Source organism: Mobula birostris, chromosome 26 (assembly GCF_030028105.1).
Source record: "Mobula birostris isolate sMobBir1 chromosome 26, sMobBir1.hap1, whole genome shotgun sequence".
Lineage (NCBI taxonomy): Eukaryota > Metazoa > Chordata > Chondrichthyes > Myliobatiformes > Myliobatidae > Mobula > Mobula birostris.
This window is the reverse complement of record NC_092395.1, coordinates 176,690-196,112: the sequence shown is the minus strand read 5'-3', so window position 1 is coordinate 196,112 and position 19,423 is coordinate 176,690. Positions and strand designations below refer to the sequence as shown.

General features: G+C 42.4%; 1 protein-coding gene across 1 annotated transcript in view; it reads left to right on the top strand.

Annotated features, from left to right (window-relative positions):
• Nucleotides 1-19,423, top strand: part of ncanb (neurocan b) — a 345,873-nt gene that overhangs the window by 315,948 nt on the left and 10,502 nt on the right. The window contains exon 14 of the mRNA XM_072244299.1: nucleotides 11,987-12,131. Within this exon, the coding sequence (XP_072100400.1) occupies nucleotides 11,987-12,131 (145 nt within the window). The remainder of the gene's footprint in view (nucleotides 1-11,986; nucleotides 12,132-19,423) is intronic.

The window sequence follows — 19,423 nt, the reverse complement described above, 5'->3', positions numbered from 1 at the left end:
TATATAGGAGGATAAAATAGATTCAAGAGAGTCAAGAAAGGACTTAGGAATGAAAACAGGTAAAGCCTGAAAAAGATACATAAATTTAGGTAGAATATTCATTTGAATAGAATTAATTCATCCAATCAACGATATTGAAAGAGATGACCAATTTAATGATATCTTTTTTACATGGTTCAATAAAGTAAGAAAGTTTTCTTTAAACAGGTGTTTGTAATTCTTAGCGACTGTTACTCCCAAAGAAGTAAATTGATTCCTTACAATTTTAAAAGGGAGATTAGTATTAATTGATACCAAATTATTTAAAGGAAATAATTCACTCTTATGTAGGTTGAATTTATATCCTGAAAACTGGCTAAAACGGGAGAGTAAAGAAAGTACGCAAGGTAGCGAGGTCTCAACATTAGAGATAAAAAGCAATATATCATCAGCGTAAAGTTAGATTTTGTGGGTTATACCTCTCCTTAAAATACCACAGATATCATTAGATTCTCGAAAAGCAATGGCAAGGGGTTCTAAAGATAGATCAAAAAGCAAAGGACTCAACTGACAGCCTTGTCTAGTTCCACGGTGAAGTTTAAATGGTTTGGAATTTTGAAAATTAGTAAGAACTCGAGCAGAAGGAGATAGATAAAGTAATTTAATCCATTGAATAAAATCTGGTCCAAAATTAAATTTTTCTGAGGTTTTAAATAAATAATCCCATTCAACCCGATCGAAGGCCTTCTCAGCATCTAAGGATATCACATGTTCTGATATCTCCTGAGAAGGAGAGTAAGTAACATGGCATATATTAAAATGGGAATGTCGGTTTTTAATAGATCCCATCTGATCATCAGAAATAATAGAAGGTAAAATATTTTCAATCCTATGAGCCAGAACTTTAGAAAGAATTTTAGTATCAACATTGAGTAATGAAATTGGCCTATATGAAGAGCATTCAGTTGGGTCCTTGTTCTTTTTTTAGGATAAGCGAAATAGAAGCTTTATTAAAAGATTGAGGCAAACTACCCAATTTGAAAGAATCCAAAAAGACTAAGTGTAACTGCGGTATAATTAATGAAGAAAAAGCCTTATAAAATTCTCCAGAAAATCCATCCAGACCCGGAGCCTTCCCCAAGTGTAATGAGTGTAGAGCCTCGGTGATTTCCTCATAAGAAATGGGTTGATCCATCTGTTTGCAATTATCTGCAGAAAGTGCCGGAGTATTTAATTGATCTAGAAAATTATTCATTACAGTATTATCTTTAGGGGAATCAGAACTATAAAGTTTAGAACAGAAGTCTCTAAAGGTATCATTTAGTTCAGAGTGATCAGTTGTCCTTTCACCATTAGTTCTGCAAATTTCTTTAATTTGTCGTTTAACTACAAAAGTTTTTAATTGGTTGGCCATTACTTTGCCTGATTTATCTCCGTAAATGTAAAATTGAGTTTTATCTTTAAGAAGCTGAGTTTCAATTGGATATGTTAACAGAAGATCATATTTAGTTTTAACTTCAACACATCTTTTATATAAAACAGGATCTGGAGCTATAGCTATTTTTGATCTAATTGTTTCAATTGATTGGCTAATTCAATTCTTTCTTTATTAGGTTTATTCTTAACACTGGCAGTATAAGAAATAATTTGACCTCTAATATAGGCCTTGAAAGTATCCCATACAATAAGATTAGAAGTCTCTTCCTTTTTATTCTCTTAAAAAAAACAAAATAATATGCTTCTCTAGAAATTTTAAAAATTCATTATCAGACAACAAAGTTGTATTAAAACACCAAAATCTGTTGGTTTGAGGAAGACCAGGGAGACTTAAAGATAGAAATACAGGAGCATGATTTGAAACAGCAATCTCTTTATATTCACAGGAATGAACTAATGAAATCATTTGACTGTCAATAAAAAAATAATCAATCCTGGAATATGTATGATGAACATGAGAAAAAAATGAGTACTCCCTATCTAAAGGATGTAAAAAAAGCCAAATATCAAGAATACCACACTTCAATAAAAAAGATTGAATAAACAAAGCTGATTTATTAAGAGACGCTGGTTTAGAAGATGATTGGTCTAAAACTGGGTCTCGCCAACAGTTAAAATCTCCTCCCATCATCAAAGAATAAAGATTCAGATCTGGTAAAAACGAAAAAAAAAACACCCAAAGAACCCTGCATCATCTACATTTGGGGCATACACATTGGCAAATACTATTAACTTATTATCTAGTTTTCCTGAAACTATAACAAAACATCCACTAGTATCAGACACTACTTTATGTTGGACAAAGGAAAGTGTATTGTCTATAAGAATTGAAACTCTTCTAGATTTGGCCTGAAAAGAAGAATGAAAACACCATTCTAACGGCTAAAAAAACTTGGATTATCACTTTTGCATATGTGAGTTTCTTGTAAGAGAATAATCGGGACCTTAAATTTCCTAATATAAGCAAAAATCTTATTACGTTTAACAGGGTGATTTAACCCTTTCACGTTAAGACTAAGTAAATTAATAATTTGGTCCATTTTTAATATTATTTAAAGGAAGGGTTAAAATGTAAGTTAAAACCAAGCCATAAACCTTGAGAAATGGTAACCAAGCAACAAGTTGGCTAAAAATTCAAAAACAGCTTCTGAGAAAAAAAAACATACCCCTGCCCACCTCCCAAAGAAAGAAGACCGACCAATAGAAAATCGGCATCTACAACTACGGACAACCCCCCAAAAAACCTGGTGATTGCTCCAATTAGTTTCAAGGTTATTTATATTCCAACCTAGACTAAACAATATCCAAACAGGAAATTCAATTCTCGTATATCAAAAATACAGTATTAAAAATACGAAAGGAAATTAGTTACAAGGGTTTACCAAAAGTAAAATATACAATTATTCATACAGAAAGAGATTAAACATTTAATCTTATATCTTCATGAAAAAACAGACTAAGTAGTTAGCCTTCAAATTTAAAAAATTGTTGTGCTTCAGCATTCAAACAAAACCATTTGAGGGATCCATCTTTAATGATATTCTCAGTCAAACTAGGTAGCTAAGGGATGGGTTAAAACCCTTGTTAAAAAAATTCCAACAAAGCTTGTTTAAATTTAGCACATTCCTGCATAATCTCAAGTGAATAATCTTTGAGAATCTTAATATTCCACCCTATAACCAATCATGCCCCTTCGATGAGATTTGTGAATTAAAAGTTTCTCATTTAACCTTGTGTCTTCATGTAAGGACAAACTAAATAGCTAGCCTTCGGATTTTAAAAACCTTTGTGCTTCAACAGTCGAACGGGACCATTCAAAAGATCCATCTGTAAGTGTGATTCTGAATCAGGCTGGGTAATGAAGGGAAGACTTGAAACCCTTATTAAAATGCTCGGACATAACTTCTTTGAACTTAACGTGTTCCTGCATAACCTCAGGCGAGTAATCTTCGACAATTCTAATCTTACGACCATGATAGTCAATCATGCCTCTTCGACGAGATTCGCAAATTAAGAGCTCCTTTGTTTTAAATTCCTGAAAACAGATTATTACTGATCTTGGTCTCTGACCCTTAGGAGGTCTAAACTCAGGAGATCTGTAAACTCGATCAATCATAGGCACAGACGTCAAAATCTCCGGAAATAATTCTTGCAAAAAGTTTGCAAAAAATTGAACTATTCCCAGAAACCTCAGCCAACTCTGCTCTACTATTATCCCCACCAGTATCCTCCTTCAACCAACCTGGGCAAGCTCCTCTCTCTTGCCTCAATAATTCCCTTTATTCCATTGTGATATTGATACATGTGACTTATGCCTCTCCCTCTCAAATTGCAGTGTGAATTCAAACGTATTATGATCAATGTCTCCTGAGGGTTCCTTACATTAAGCTCCCTGGGTTGGGTTATTACACACCACCAAATCTAAGATAGCCTTTCCCCAAGTAGGCTCAAGCACAGGCTGCTCTAAAAAGCCATCTCGTAGGCATTCAGCAAATGTCTCTCTTGCAATCCAACACCAACCTGATTATCCCAACCCCCTTGCATGTTGAAATCCTCCATTACAATTGTGTCATTACTGTTATTACATGTCTTTTCCAGGTCCCTATGCAAACTCAACCCCATATCATGGCCACTATTTGGAGGCCTATATATGATTCCCATAATGGTTTCTTTACCCTTGCAATTTCTTAACTCCACCCACAAAGCTTCAACATTCTCTGACCCTGTGTCAGCTCTTTTGAAAGATGTAATTCCATCTCTCACCAACACAGCGGCAGCACTGCCTATGCCATCCTGCCTGTCCTTTCAATACAAAGTATATCCTTTGATGTTAAGCTCTTATCTATGGCCTTCTTTCAGCCACGACTCAGCGATACCCACAACGTCATACCGACCAATCTCTAATTGCACAATGAGTTCGTCCAGCTAGTTCTGAATGCTACGTGCATTTAAATACAGCACCTTCATCCCTTTTGAATTTTGCCTTTGTGGTACAAATTAACTCTTTACTGTCTGCATTTGTACTAAATCATTGGCTTGTCCTTCCTTATATTCATGTTACATCCATCATCTACTTGTAAACCTGCTGGTTCATCCTCAGATCTATCATACTGGTTCCCAACTCCCTGCCATATTAGTTCAAACCACTCCCAGCAGCTCTAGTAAATAGTAAATTGTCCTGTGATGAGGCTAGGGTTAAACAGGTAGATTGCTGGGCAGTGTGGCTCATTGGGCTGGAAAGGTCTGTTCCACCCTGTATCTCTAGATAAAATAAGACCATAAGAAATAGGAGCAGAATTAGGCCATTTGGCCCATCAAGTCTGCTCCACCATTTCATTATGATCGATCCATTTTCCCTCTCAGCCCGAGTCTCGTGCTTCCCCACCCCCCCACCGTATTCCATCATGCCCTGACCAATCAAGAATCTATCAAACTCTGCCTTAAAGATATATAAAGACTTGGGCTCCATTGCTGCTTTTGTAACAAATTCCACAGATTCTGGGAAACTGTAACCAAGATTTCATGTGAGTTTCTTTCAACAGTGGCTTTCTCTTTGTTACTCTCCCATAAAGCTGAGACTGGTGAAGCACCCAGGCAACATGTGTTGTTTGCGCATTCTCTCTCCCATCTCAATCACTGAAGCTTGTAACTCCTCCAGAGTTGACATAGGTCTTTCGGTGACCTTCCTTCACTATTCCCCTTCTTGCACGGTCACTCAGATTTTGAGGACAGCCTGCTCTAGGCAGATTTACAGCTGTGCCATATTCTTTCCCTTTTTTGATGATTGACTTAACTGTACTTCAAGGGATATTCAGTGACTTGAAAATTTTCATGTATCCATCCCCTAACTTGTGATTTTCAATAACCCTTATGTAGAATTGCTTTGAGTGTTCTCTTAATTTAACGGTGTAGTTTTTGCCAGGAGACTGACTCAGCAGCAGTTGGACCTTCCAAATTAGGGTGTTTTTTTACTACAATCAATTGAAACCTTGACTGCACACACGTCATCTCTATTTAACTAATTATGTGACTTCCAAAACCAATTGGCTGCACCACTCATGATTTGGTGAGTCATATTAAAGGGGTGAATACTTATGCAATCAGTTATTTTGTATTTTATATTTGTAATTAATTTAGATCAGTTTGACATGAAAGAGTGTTTTTCTGTTGATCAGTGGCAAAAAAAAAGTCAGATTAAATCCACCATGATTCAATGTTGTAAAACAATAAAACATGAAAAATTCTGAAGTGGGGAGGTGACTACTTTTTATAGACATTGTATATTCTCGTCCTCTTGAAATGAATGTTAACATTCCATTTGCCTTCCTCACCACAGACTCAGTCTGCAAATTAACCTTTAGGGAATCCTGCACAAGGACTCCCAAGTCCCTTTGTGCCTCAGATTTTTGTATTTCTCTCCATTTAGAAAGTAGTCAACCCTTGCATTTTCTCAACCAAAAAACATAGCTATACATAGAACATAGAACATAGAATAGTACAGCACAGTACAGGCCCTTCGGCCCACAATGTTGTGCCGACCCTCAAACCCTTCCTCCCTTATAAGCCCCCGCCTTAAATTCCTCCAAATACCTGTCTAGTAGTCTCTTAAACTTCACTAGTCTATCTGCCTCCAACACTGACTCAGGCAGTGCATTCCACGCACCAACCACTCTCTGAGTAAAAAACCTTCCTCTAATATCCCCCTTGAACTTCCCACCCCTTACCTTAAAGCCATGTCCTCTTGTATTGAGCAGTGGTGCCCTGGGGAAGAGGCTCTGGCTATCGGCTCTATCTATTCCTCTTATTATCTTGTACACCTCTATCATGTCTCCTCTCATCCTCCTTCTCTCCAAAGAGTAAAGCCCTAGCTCCCTTAATCTCTGATCATAATGCATACTTTCTAAACCTGGCAGCATCCTGGTAAATCTCCTCTGTATCCTTTCCAATGCTTCCACATCCTTCCTATAGTGATTCACGAAACCGTATGGCATCTGCTATTTCTTTGCCCATTCTCCAAATCTTTCTGTAGCCTCTCTACTTCCTCAAAACTACCTGCCTCAGCATCTGTCTTTGTATCATCTGCAAACTTTGCAACAAACCCATCAACCACAACATCTAAATCATTGACATATGTAACACTTGCTTTACCAAGTGGCATGACCTCGGGGTGATAACCCCCTACCCGGCCAAACCTTAGCACCCTTATTTGGGTGGATGCTGCATGTTGTGTCCCCTGTGTAACATCAGTACCCCGAAACAACATTCAGTCCACAATGTGCGGTTAAATGATTAAGATTTTATATTTAAGTATGAGGTTAGTAGAGAAACAAAAGAAAAGGAAAACAAATAAAAGGTGCCAGTAATCTCATAAACATGTCCAGTGCACAATGTTGGAGCTCACGAATTTCCTTTCACTGAGCCCCCGCTGGTCGTCGACCCCTGGGCTCCCGCCCCGAGCCCAGGCCCAGCGGGTCCAGCAACCGTCCCCGCAAGCCACCTCTTCCCTTTTCATCCTCTTCGCGCCTTCTCCCCAAAACCTGCGCAAACTAACAGCTTTCACACAGACAGAAAGAATAACATCTATCCCAATTGGTCAGCAAATGAATACAAGTCCTGTTCTCACTAACTGCTACAGAGAACCACTCTCAGCAGTTAACAGTACAGAGAAGCCATTTTAATCCCCTTAGCAGTAACGTAAAAGAAAAAACCCTTACACATATAATGCAAAAAGCAGTCCCAACACAGACCCCTGTGGAACACCACTAGTCACCTGCAGCCAACTAGAAAAGGCTCCCTTTATTCACACTCATTGCCTTCTGCCAATCAGTCTCTGTTTTACCCATGCTAGAATCTTTCCTGTATTACCATAGGTTCGTAGCTTGTTAAGCAGCCTCATATATGGCACCTTGTCAGAGGCCTTCTGACAATCCAAGTAAACAACATCCACCGATTCTCCTTTATCTATCCTGCTTGTTATTTCTTCAAGGAATTCTAATAGATTTATCAGACAAGATATTCCCTTGAGGAAACAATCTGACCATGGCCTATTTTATCATGTACCTCCAAGTACCCTGAAACCACTAACTCAACAATTGACCCCAACATCTTCCCAACCACTGAGGTCAAACTAACTGGCCTATAATTTCCTTTCTTCTGCTTCTCAACCTTCTTGAAGAGTGGAGTGACATTTGCAATTTCCAGTCTTCTGGAACAATCCAGGAACCTAGTGATTCTTGGAAGATTATTACTAATGCCTTCACAATCTCTTCAGCCACCTCTTTCAGAAACCTGGAGTGTACATAACCTGGTCCATCTGACTTAACTGCCTTCAGACCTTTCAGTTTTCCTAGCAATAGTAACTTCACACAATTCATGACCCTTAACATCTGTAACGTCCATCATACTACTAGTGTCTTCCACAGTGAAGACTGATGCAAAATACTTATTCAGTTTGTCTGCTCCCCCATTAAGTTCCGCCATTACTACCTCTTCAGCATTGTTTTCCAGTGGTCTGATATCCACTCTTGTCTCTCTTTTACACTTTTATGTATCTGAAGAAACTTTTAGTATCCTCTTTAAAATTATTGGTTAACCTACTTTTGTATTCCATCTTTATCTTAATGACTTTTTAAGTTGCCGTCTGTAGCATTTAAAAGCTTCCCAATCCTCTATGTTCCCACTAATTTTTGCTCTATAGTATGCCCTCTCGTTGGCTTTAACTTCTCTCGTTAGCCATGGTTGGGTCATCTTGCCTTTAGAGTACTTCTTCCTCTATGGGATGTATATGTCCTGTGCCTTCCAAAATGCTTCCAGAAATTCCGGGTATTGCTGATCTGACATCAATCCTGTCAGTGTTCTTTTCCAATCTATTTTGCCCATCTCTCTCAAACCTCTTTAATTTCCTTACTCCACTATAGTACTAATACATCTGACTTTAGTTTCTTCTTCTCGAATTTCAGCGTGAATTCAAACATATTATGATCACTTACCCCTAAAGGTTCTTTTGTCTTTAGCTCTCTAATTAATTCTTGGTCATTCCACAACACCCAATAGAGAATAGCTGATCCCCTAGTGGGCACAACCACGAGCTGCTCTAAAAAGCCATCTTGTCTGCATTCTATAAAACTACCCCCCCCTTGGAATTCACCACCAACCCGATTTTCCCAGCCTATCTGCATATTGAAATCCCCCATGACTATTGTGACATAGCCCTTTTGGCATGCATATTCTAACTCCTGTTGTGCCTTGTAGAATACATCCTTACTAGTGTTAGGAGGTCTGCATATAACTCCCATCAGGGTCTTTTGACCCTTGCAATTCCTTAGCTCTATCCGCAATGACTCAACACCTTCTGACCAGAGGTCACCTCTTTCTAATGATCTGGTTTAATTTTTTACTAACAGAGCATCTCCATCGTTCTAGAGCAGGTGTGGCGGAGACAGAGGAATTGAGCTCAAGGTGAAGCTTTTCATTTTAGAATGAAGGAGAAGTCCTCCTTTTTCAAAGAAAGGGGCTTCCCTTCCTCCACCATGAATGCTGCCCTCAGCCGCATTTCTTCCATGTCATGCACATCTGTTCTTACCCCATTTTCCCGCCAACCTAGCAGGGATAGGATTCCTCTTGCCCTCACCTACCACCCCACCAGCTTCCGACTCCCCTGGCCATTCACCTCTCCCCACTGATCTCCCTCCTGGCACTTATCCTTGCAAGCGGAACAAGTGCTACACCTGCCCTACACCTCCTCCCTCACTACCATTCAGGGCCCTAAACAATCCTTCCAGGTGAGGTGATACTTCACCTGTGAGTCTGTTGGGCTCATATACTGTGTTCGGTGCTCCCGGTGTGGCTTCCTGTGTGTTGGTAAGACCTGAGGTAGATTGGGAGGCCACTTTGCGAAGTACCTATGCTCTGTGCGCCAGAAAAAGTGGGATCTCCCAGTAGCCACGCATTTTAATCCCACTTCCCACTCCCATTCCGATATTTCCACTGTCATGATGAGGCCACACTCAGATTGGAGGAACAACACCTTATATTCCGTTTGGGTAGCCTCCAGCCTGATGGCATGAACATCGATTTCTTGAACTTGCGGTAATGTCCCCCACTTCACCATTTCCCATCCCCCTTTCCCTCACTCACCTTATCTCCTTGCCTGCCCATCGCCTCCCTCTGGTGCTCCTCCCCCTTTTCTGACTTCCATGGTCCTCTGTCTCTTTCACTAAAGAACTTCCCAGCTTTTACTTCATCCATCCCCCTCCAGGTTTCACCTATCACCTTGTGGTTCTCTCTGCCCTTTCCCTCCTTTTAAATCTACTCCTCAACATTTTTGTTCCAGTCCTGCCGAAGGGTCTTGGCTCGAAATATCGACTGTACTCTATTCCATAGATTTGCCAGGCCTGCTAAGTTCCTCCAGCATTTATGTGTATAACACCTTCAGTCCTGTATTCACCCCTATTCATTTTTGTTCACCTTTTATGTTGCAACTCATTGTGCTGACTCCAAGTTTTCCCTGTCAACAGTCTCTCCTTGTTAGCAGTCTCACTGCACTTTGCTTCTGTTTGTAGACCATTTATCTCACCCTCAGCACTATCACATTGCTTCTGTTTGTAGACCATTTATCTCACCCTCAGCACTATCACGTTGCTTCTGTTTGTAGACCATTTATCTCACCCTCAGCACTATCACTACGGTTCCCACCCCCTGCCAAAATGGATTAAGTAACACCTGAGCAACTCTGGCCAACCTGCCCACAAGGATATTGGACCCCTTGGGTTCAGGTGTAACTCATCCCTTTTGTTTGGGGTCCCCCGAAAAGATCCCAATGATCCTCAAATCTGAATTCCTGCCTCTGTACCAGTTCCTTAGCCACACATTCACCTGCCAAACCAGCCTATTCTTACCCTCACTGGCACATGGCACAGGCAGCAATACAGAGATTACCAACCTGGAAGTCCTGTTTCTCAGCTTTCTACATAACTTCTCTCTTCAGGACCTCCTCAACCTGTCTACCTACGTCATTGGTGCCAATATTTACCAAGACCTCTGGTTGCTGACCCTCAACCTTCAGAATTCCATGGTCACAATCCAAGACGCCCCTGATCCTGGTACCAGGGAGGCAACGTACCATCTGGGTGTGCCTACATAACCTAATCTCCGTTCCTTTGACTAAGGAATTTCCTATCAACGCTGCATTCCTCTTCACCCCCTGCCCTTCTGTGCCACAGCACCAGGCTCAATGCCAGAAGGAGATCACTTTGGCTCCCACCTGCTAGGTCGCCCCCCTCTCAGTATCTAAAGTCCTATTCTTATTATTGAGGGGAATGGCCACAGGTGTACTCTGTACTGGCTGTGGTCCCCCACCCCTTCTCCTGACAGTCACCCAGTTACCTTTCTCCTGCAAACTAGGGGTGACAACCTCCCTGTAGCTCTTGCCTATCACCTCCTTATTCTCCCATATGAGCTGCAGCTCCAGTTCCTCAGTTCCTCCACTTGGTGCATCTGGTGCAGCGGTGTTTAGCTGGAGACTGGGGGTCTCCCAGACTCCCCACGTCCCACGCAGATACAAAACACTGCCCCTGGAGCCATTCTCACTACACTACTATGCCCTAATAGATGAGGAGTGAACAGATAAGAACAGAGAGAGAACAAGACAATTTACCACACCCAAGCCTGATCTCACCTGAGCCCGATGAACTAAAACCAGTCAAAAGACTAGCATACTGCATAAAGAATGGCCACTCCACTTGTACTTGAGTTCTTTTTTGGCCCTTTCTAACAAATCCCTCTTGCTGATTGGTCAGGCCTCAACTCAGAGAAACTGCCGCAAACCTCTGCCTTTAAAATCTTGATTGTCGTCCTGCCTTTTTTTACGCAGTTCTGATGTGTGGACCGTCCAAAATAAGTAGGTGATTGGAATAAGTAAGGTGATTAGAGGAAAGAATGGGGTTATGGGAAAGGCAGGTTTTCTACACAGAGAAAGGTGGGTGTGGAACACACTGCTGAGGTGGGGGTATAAGCAGACACATTAAGGGCATTTAAGAGCCTCTTAGGCACATGATGAAAGAAAAATGGAAGGCTATGTAGGTGAGAAGGGTTAGATTGATCTTGGAGTAGGTTAAAAGATTGGCACAATGTTGTGAGCTGATGGGCCTGAAGTGTGTTGTTGTTTTCATATAACAACGTGAGGGATCCCAGCTCCGGACTTCCAGCCCAGGACGTGCTGTGGGTGGAGGTCCAGACAAGACTTTGATCGTGGTACAAGGTGACACCGACTGTGTTTGGTGCTGGACTCTATGGTGACACTTGCAGGCTGCCCCCAGCACATTCTTGGGCTTGTTGGTTATTAATGCAAATGTCGCATTTCACAGTATGTTTCGATGTACTTGGGGTAAATGTGAATCTGAGCTGAGTGCGGACAGCTCTGAAACCACCTGTTGCATAACGTGACACAGCAGTAACTACTGTTGGAGTTCAGCGGGAAGGTGTGAACCCCTGATTTTTGTTTCCTACTCAGCAATATGAGAACTGGCGCATAAACCAACCTGACAGCTTCTTCGCAGGAGGCGAGGACTGCGTGGTCTCCATCAAACACGAGAACGGGAAGTGGAATGACGTTCCCTGTAACTACAACCTACCCTACATCTGTAAGAAAGGCACAGGTAAACCTGGGGTCAGCAGCTGTTCTTCCTCTCCTCATTGGCTGCAGGGTGACAGGGTCACACTCACATCACCCAATCAGAGCGCATCGCAGTTCCAGTCCAGACTCTAGACCAATGAGACGACATCTTCTGAGAGAGGACTCTGTTCATTGTAGACACAGGCAAGCACATTAGACATTGGATCCATAGGACACAGTGAAAGATCACTCTTCAATTAGGGACAGACTCCCTTACACATGGGCATATTGGGTCATAGATTCATAGAGTAATACAACAGAAGTACAGGCCCGTCAGCTCAACCAGTCCATGCTGCCCACGGTGCCCAGCCAGACAGTCCCAATTTCCTGTTTTGGCTATATTCCTTTACACCACACCCTTCCAACAGCTTCTTAAATGATAAAAAAGAAAATTAAATGATAAAAGAGCCAATTAAAGGAAGGCACTGGCAAGCGAAGCAGCCATCGTCACAGCAGTCGTCATCTGAGTGGACAGAATCAGAGAGGTGAACCATTAATTTGCCTAGTCCCATCGCCCTGCACCCGAACCATACCCCTCCACCTGGACCATACCCTCCATACCTCTCCCATCCAGATACCTACCCAAATTTCTCTGAAATGATGAGATTGATCCTGATTCCCCTCATGTCCCCTTAAACAGTTCATCCTTCACCCTTGACCTCTTGTTGTCATCTCACCCAAACTCAGTGGGAAAAGCCTGCTTGCATTTAAGCTAACTATACTCCTCGTAATTTTGCACACCTCTATCATATATCCCCTCAATCTTCTGCACTCTAGGAAATAAAGTCCAAACCTGTTTAACCTTTCCCTATAACTCAGGTCCCCCTATCTCAGCAACATCCTTGTAATTTTTTTTGTATTGTTTCAACTTTCTTTACATACTGACACAGGACAAGATAAAACAAAGTTGGCATGGTTTCCTTAAGGGGCAATCTTGCTTTACAAACCTATTGAAATTCTTTGAGATTACAGGTAGGGTAGATAAGGGGGATGCAGTGGAAGTTGAATATTTGGATTTTCAGAAGGCCTTTGACAAAGTGCCCACACATGAGGCTGTTTATCAAGTTAAGAGCCCATGGTATTACAGGAAAGTTACTAGCATGGTTAGAGCATTGACTGATTGGTGGGAGGTAGTGAGCTGGAATAAAAGGATCCTTTTCTGGTTAGCTGCCAGTGACGAGTGGTGTCCTGCAGGGACTGGTGTTGGGACTGCTTCTTTTTATGCTGTATATCAATAATTTAAATGATAGAATAGATGACTTTGTTGCCTAGTTTGCAGATGATATGAAGATTGGTGGAGGGGAAGGTTGTGTTGGGGAAACAGGAAGGCTGCAGAAGAACTTAGACAGATTAAGAGAATGGGCAAGAAAGTGGCAAATGCACTGTGGTAGAAGAAAAAAATGTGCAGAATGTTTTCTAAACAGGATGGAAAAACCAAAAATCGGAGATGCAAAGAAACTTGGGAGTCCTTGCACAGACCACTCTGAAGGTTAACTTGCAGGTAGAGGTTGGTGGTGAGGAAAGCAAATGCAATGTTAGCATTCATTTCAAGAGGTCTAGAGTTCAACAGCAGGGATGTGATGCTGAGGCTTTATAAGGCAGTGGTGAGGCCTCACCTTGAGTATTGTGAACAGTTTTGGGCTCTTCATCTAAGAAAAGATATCATTGGAGAGGGTTCAAAGGAGGTTCACAAGGATGATTCCAGGAATGAAAGGGCTCTGGACCTTACTTGCTGGAATTTAGAAGGATGGGGGGGGGGTGGTGTATCTCATTGAAACCTTTCAAATGTTGAAAGGCCTAGACAGGGTAGATGTGGAAAGGATGTTTCCCATGGTGGGGGAGTCTAGGACAAGAGGGCACAGCCTCAGGATAGAGGAGTGTTCTTTTAAAGCAGAGATGCGGAGAAATTTCTTTAGCCAGAGGGTAGTGAATTTGTGGAATTTGTTACCACAGGCAGCTGTGGAGGCCGGGTGATTGGGTGTATTTAAGGTGGAGTTTAATAGGTTCTTGTTTGGCCATGAAATCAAAGGTTATGGGGAAAAAGCCAGGGAGTAAGGCTGAGGAGGGGAGAAAAGGATAAGCCATGATTGAATGACGAAGCAGACTTGGTGGGCCAAATGGCCAAATTCCACTTCTGTGTCTCAAGGTCTTATGGTCTAATACCTATCCTGTAGGTAGGTGACCACACTGCATACAGTACTCCAAAGTATGCCTCACCAACGTCTTAAACAATTTAAACAAACATTTGAACCATCTGTGCTTAATATATTGATATATGAAGCCCAATGTGCCAAAAGCTTTCTTTATGACTCCAACACTTCCAAGGAATTATGGATCTGTATTCCCACATCCCTCCTTTCTATCACTTTTCTCAGTGCCCTACTGCTGATCTTGTGAGACCTACCGTGATTAGTCCTACAAAAGTCCAACATTAAAATTCCAATCCAATCCTCCGGAACCTCTCCCGTCCTCATTGATGCTGCAAAGATCATTGCCAGAGGCTCAGCAATCTCCTCCCTCGTTTCCCACAGTAGCCTGGGGTACATCCTGTCTGGTCCCGGTGACTTATCCAACTTGTTGCTTTCCAAAAGCTGCAGCACATCCTCTTTCTTAATATCTACATGCTCAAGCTTTTCAGTCCACTGCAAGTCAGCCCTACAATCGCCAAGATCCTTTTCCATAGTGAATACTGAAGCAAAGTATTCATTAAGTACCTCCGCTATTTCCTCCGGTTCCATTCACATTTTTCCATTGTCACACTTGATTAGTCTTATTCTCTCACGTCTTATCCTCTTGCTCTTCACATACTTGTAGAATGCCTTTGGGTTTTCCTTAATCCTGTCCGCCAAGGCCTTCTGGCTCTCCTAATTTCATTCTTAAGCTCTTTCCTGCTAGCCTGATAATCGTCTAGATTCATATCATTATCTAGTTTTTTTGAACCTTTCGTAAGCTCTTTTCTTCTTGACTAGATTTACAACAGCCTTTGTGCACCATGGATCTTCTACCCTACCATCCTTTCCATGTCTCATTGGAATGTACCTACTGAGAACCCCACACAAATATCGCCTGAACATTTGCCACATTTCTTTGGTACGTTTCCCTGAGAACATCTGTTTCCAATTTATGCTTCCAAGTTCCTGCCTGATAGCCTCATAGCCTCATAGTTCCCCTTACTCCAATTAAATGTTTCCTTAACTTGCCTGTTCCTATCCCTCTCCAGTGCTATAGGAAAGGAGATAGAATTGTGATCACTATCTCCAAAATGCTCTCCTATTGAGAGACCTGACACCTGACCAGGTTCATTTCCCAATACCAGATCAAGTACAGCCTCTCCTCTTGTAGGCTTATCTACATATTGTGTCAGGAAACCTCCCTGAACACACCTAACAAACTCCATCCCATCTAAACCCCTCACTCTAGGGAGATTCCAATCAATATTTGGGAAATTAAAATCTCCCACCACGACAACCCTGTTATTATTATTCCTTTCCAGAATCTGTTTCCCTATCTGTTCCTTAATGTCCCTGTTACTATTGGCTGGTCTATAAAAAACACCCAGTAGAGTTATTGGCCCCTTCCTATTCCTAACTTCCACCCATAAAGACTCGGTAGACAACCCCTCTATGACTTCCTCCTGTACTGCAGCCGTGACACTATCTCTGAGCAACAGTGCCACACCCTCACTTTGATGTTATTTGCTAGTTTGCTTTCATATTTCAGCTTTTTCCCCCAATTACTCTTTTAGTTATTCTCTGTAGGTTTGTAAAAGTTTCCCAATCCTCTGTCTTCCCACTAATTTTTGTTTTGTTGTATGCCCTCTCCTTTGCTTTTACATTAGCACAGTTGCACTATTTTGCCATTTGAGTATTTCTTTGTTTTTGGGATACATCTATCTGCACCTGTCTCATTTTTCCCAAAAACTCATGCCATTGCTGCTTTGCTGTCATCCCTGCCAGCATCTCCTTCCAATTTACTTTGGCCAACTCCTCTCTCATACCACTGTAATTTCCCTTACTCCACTGGAATACTGCTATGTCAGACTTTACTTTCTCCCTATCAAATTTCAAGTTTAACTCAATCATATTGTGATCTCTAGCTCCTAAGGGTTCTTTTACCTTAAGCACCTTAACCACCCCCAGTTCATTACATAACACCTGATCTAGTGTAGCTGATCCCCTCGTAGGCTCAAAGACAAACTGCTCTAAAAGGCCATCTCGTCGGCATTCAACAAACTCATTCTCTTGAGATCCATTACCAACCTGATTTTCCCAATCGACCTGCATGTTAAAATCTCCCATGACTACCATAACATTGCCCTTTTGACTCGTCTTTTCTATTTCCTATTGTAATCTTTGGTCCACATCCCAGCCACTGTTGGGAGGCCTGTATAGAACTGCCATTGACGTCCTTTTAACCTTGCGATTTCTTATCTCAACCCACATGGATTCGACACCTTCTGATCCTATGTCACATGCTTCTACTGATTTGATGCCATCCTCACCAGTAGAGCCATGCCTCCCCCTCTACGTACCTTCCTATCCCTCCATACAAGGTGTAACCTAGGACATTCAGCTCCCAACTACAACCATCCTTCAACCATGATTCAATGATGGCCACAACATAGAACATAGAATAGTACAGCACAGTACAGGCCCTTCTGCCCACAATATTGTGCCGACCCTCAAACCCTGCCTCCCATATAAGCCCCCACCTTAGATTCCTCCATATACCTGTCTAGTAGTCTTTTAAACTTCACTAGTGTATCTGCCTCCACCACTGACTCAGGCAGTGCATTCCACGCACCAACCACTCTCTGAGTAAAAAACCTTCCTCTAATATCCCCCTTGAACTTCCCACTCCTTACCTTAAAGCCACGTCCTCTTGTATTGAGCAGTGGTGCCCTGGGGAAGAAGCGCTGGCTATCCACTCTATCTATTCCTCTTATTATCTTGTACACCTCTATCATGTCTCCTCTCATCCTCCTTCTCTCCAAAGAGTAAAGCCCTAGCTCCCTTAATCTCTGATCATAATGCATACTTTCTAAACCTGGCAGCATCCTGGTAAATCTCCTCTGTACCCTTTCCAATGCTTCCACATCCTTCCTATAGTGAGGTGACCAGAACTGGACACAATACTCCAAGTGTGGCCTAACCAGAGTTCTATAGAGCTGCATCATTACATTGCGACTCTTAAACTCTATCCCTCGACTTATGAAAGCTAACACCCCATAAGCTTTCTTAACTACCCTATCCACCTGTGAGGCAACTTTCAGGGATCTGTGGACATGTACCCCGAGATCCCTCTGCTCCTCCACACTACCAAGTATCCTGCCATTTACTTTGTACTCTGCCTTGGAGTTTGTCCTTCCAAAGTGTACCACTTCACACTTCTCTGGGTTGAACTCCATCTGCCACTTCTCAGCCCACTTCTGCATCCTATCAATGTCTCTCTGCAATCTTTGACAATCCTCTACACTATCTACAACACCACCAACCTTTGTGTCGTCTGCAAATTTGCCAACCCACCCTTCCACCCCCACATCCAGGTCGTTAATAAAAATCACAAAAAGTAGAGGTCCCAGAACAGATCCTTGTGGGACACCACTAGTCACAATCCTCCAATCTGAATGTACTCACTCCACCACCACCCTCTGCCTTCTGCAGGCAAGCCAATTCTGAATCCACCTGGCTAAACTTCCCTGGATCCCATGCCTTCTAACTTTCTGAATAAGCCTACCATGTGGAACCTTGTCAAATGCCTTACTAAAATCCATATAGATCACATCCACTGCACTACCCTCATCTATATGCCTGGTCATCTCCTCAAAGAACTCTATCAGGCTTGTTAGACACGATTTGCCCTTCACAAAGTCATGCTGACTGTCCCTGATCAGACCATGATTCTCTAAATGCCTATAGATCCTATCTCTAAAAATCTTTTCCAACAGCTTTCCCACCACAGACGTAAGGCTCACTGGTCTATAATTACCCGGACTATCCCTACTACCTTTTTTGAACAAGGGAACAACATTCGCCTCCCTCCAATCCTCCGGTACCATTCCCGTGGACAACGAGGACATAAAGATCCTAGCCAGAGGCTCAGCAATCTCTTCTCTCGCCTCGTGGAGCAGCCTGGGGAATATTCCGTCAGGCCCTTACAATCGTACCTTACAATCTGTAATAGTGCAACAAAATCGTCCATCTTATTTTTTATATTTTGTGCATTGAAATACAACACTTTGAGTATTGTATTTGCTACCCTTTTTGATTCTGCAGCATTATTGCCCTGCTGACTGTAATTTTGCCCTATCATTTGCCTGCAAGCTATATTTGCCTTTTTACCATCCATCCTATCCTTCAGTCTGGTTCCCACTCCCCTGCCAAATTTTAGTTTAAATGCTCCCCAATACCACTAACAAACCTGTCCATGAGAATATTGGTCCCCCTCGGGTTCCGGTGCAGCCCATCACTTTTGAACAGGTTATACCCCCCCCAGAGGAGCTCTCAATGATCCAAGAACCTGTAGCCCTGCCCCCTGCACCAGCTTGTCAGCCACTCACTTATCTGCCAAATCATCTTGTTTCTACCCTCACTGGTGCGTGGCACAGGCAGCAATCCAGAAATTACTACCCAGGAGGTCCTGCTTCTCAGCTTTCTACCTAGCTGTCTAAATTCTCTTTTCAGGATCTCTTTGCTTTTCCTTCCTATGTCATTGGTACCAATATGTACAAAGACATCTGGCTGCTCCCCCTCCCTCCCCAGAATGCTGTGGACATGGTCTGAGACATCCCGGATCCTGGCAACACGGAGGCAACATACCATTTGGGAGTTTCATTCACATCTGCAGAATCTCCTGTCTGTTCCCCTGACTATTGAGTCCCCTAACACAATAGTGTCCCTCTTCTCCCTCTTTCCCTTGCTCATTGCCAGTATTCTGGTCTCTGTGGCATTCCCCTGGGAGGTCACCCCCACAACAGTATCCAAAACGGTATACTTATTATTGAGGGGAACGGCCACAGGAGTGCTCTGCACTAACTGCCTGTTCACATTTCCATTTCTCCTGACGGTCACCCAGCTACTCGACTCCTGCAACTTCAGGGTGACTACTTCCCTGTAACTCTGATCAATTATCTCTTTACTCTCCTGTACAAGCTGAAGGTCATCCAGCTGCTGCTCCAGATCCCTAACATGGTCTTCAAGGATCTGCAGCCGGATACTCTTCATGCAGACGTAGCTCCCTGGGAGACTCTGGGTCTCCCAGGACTCCAACATCTGC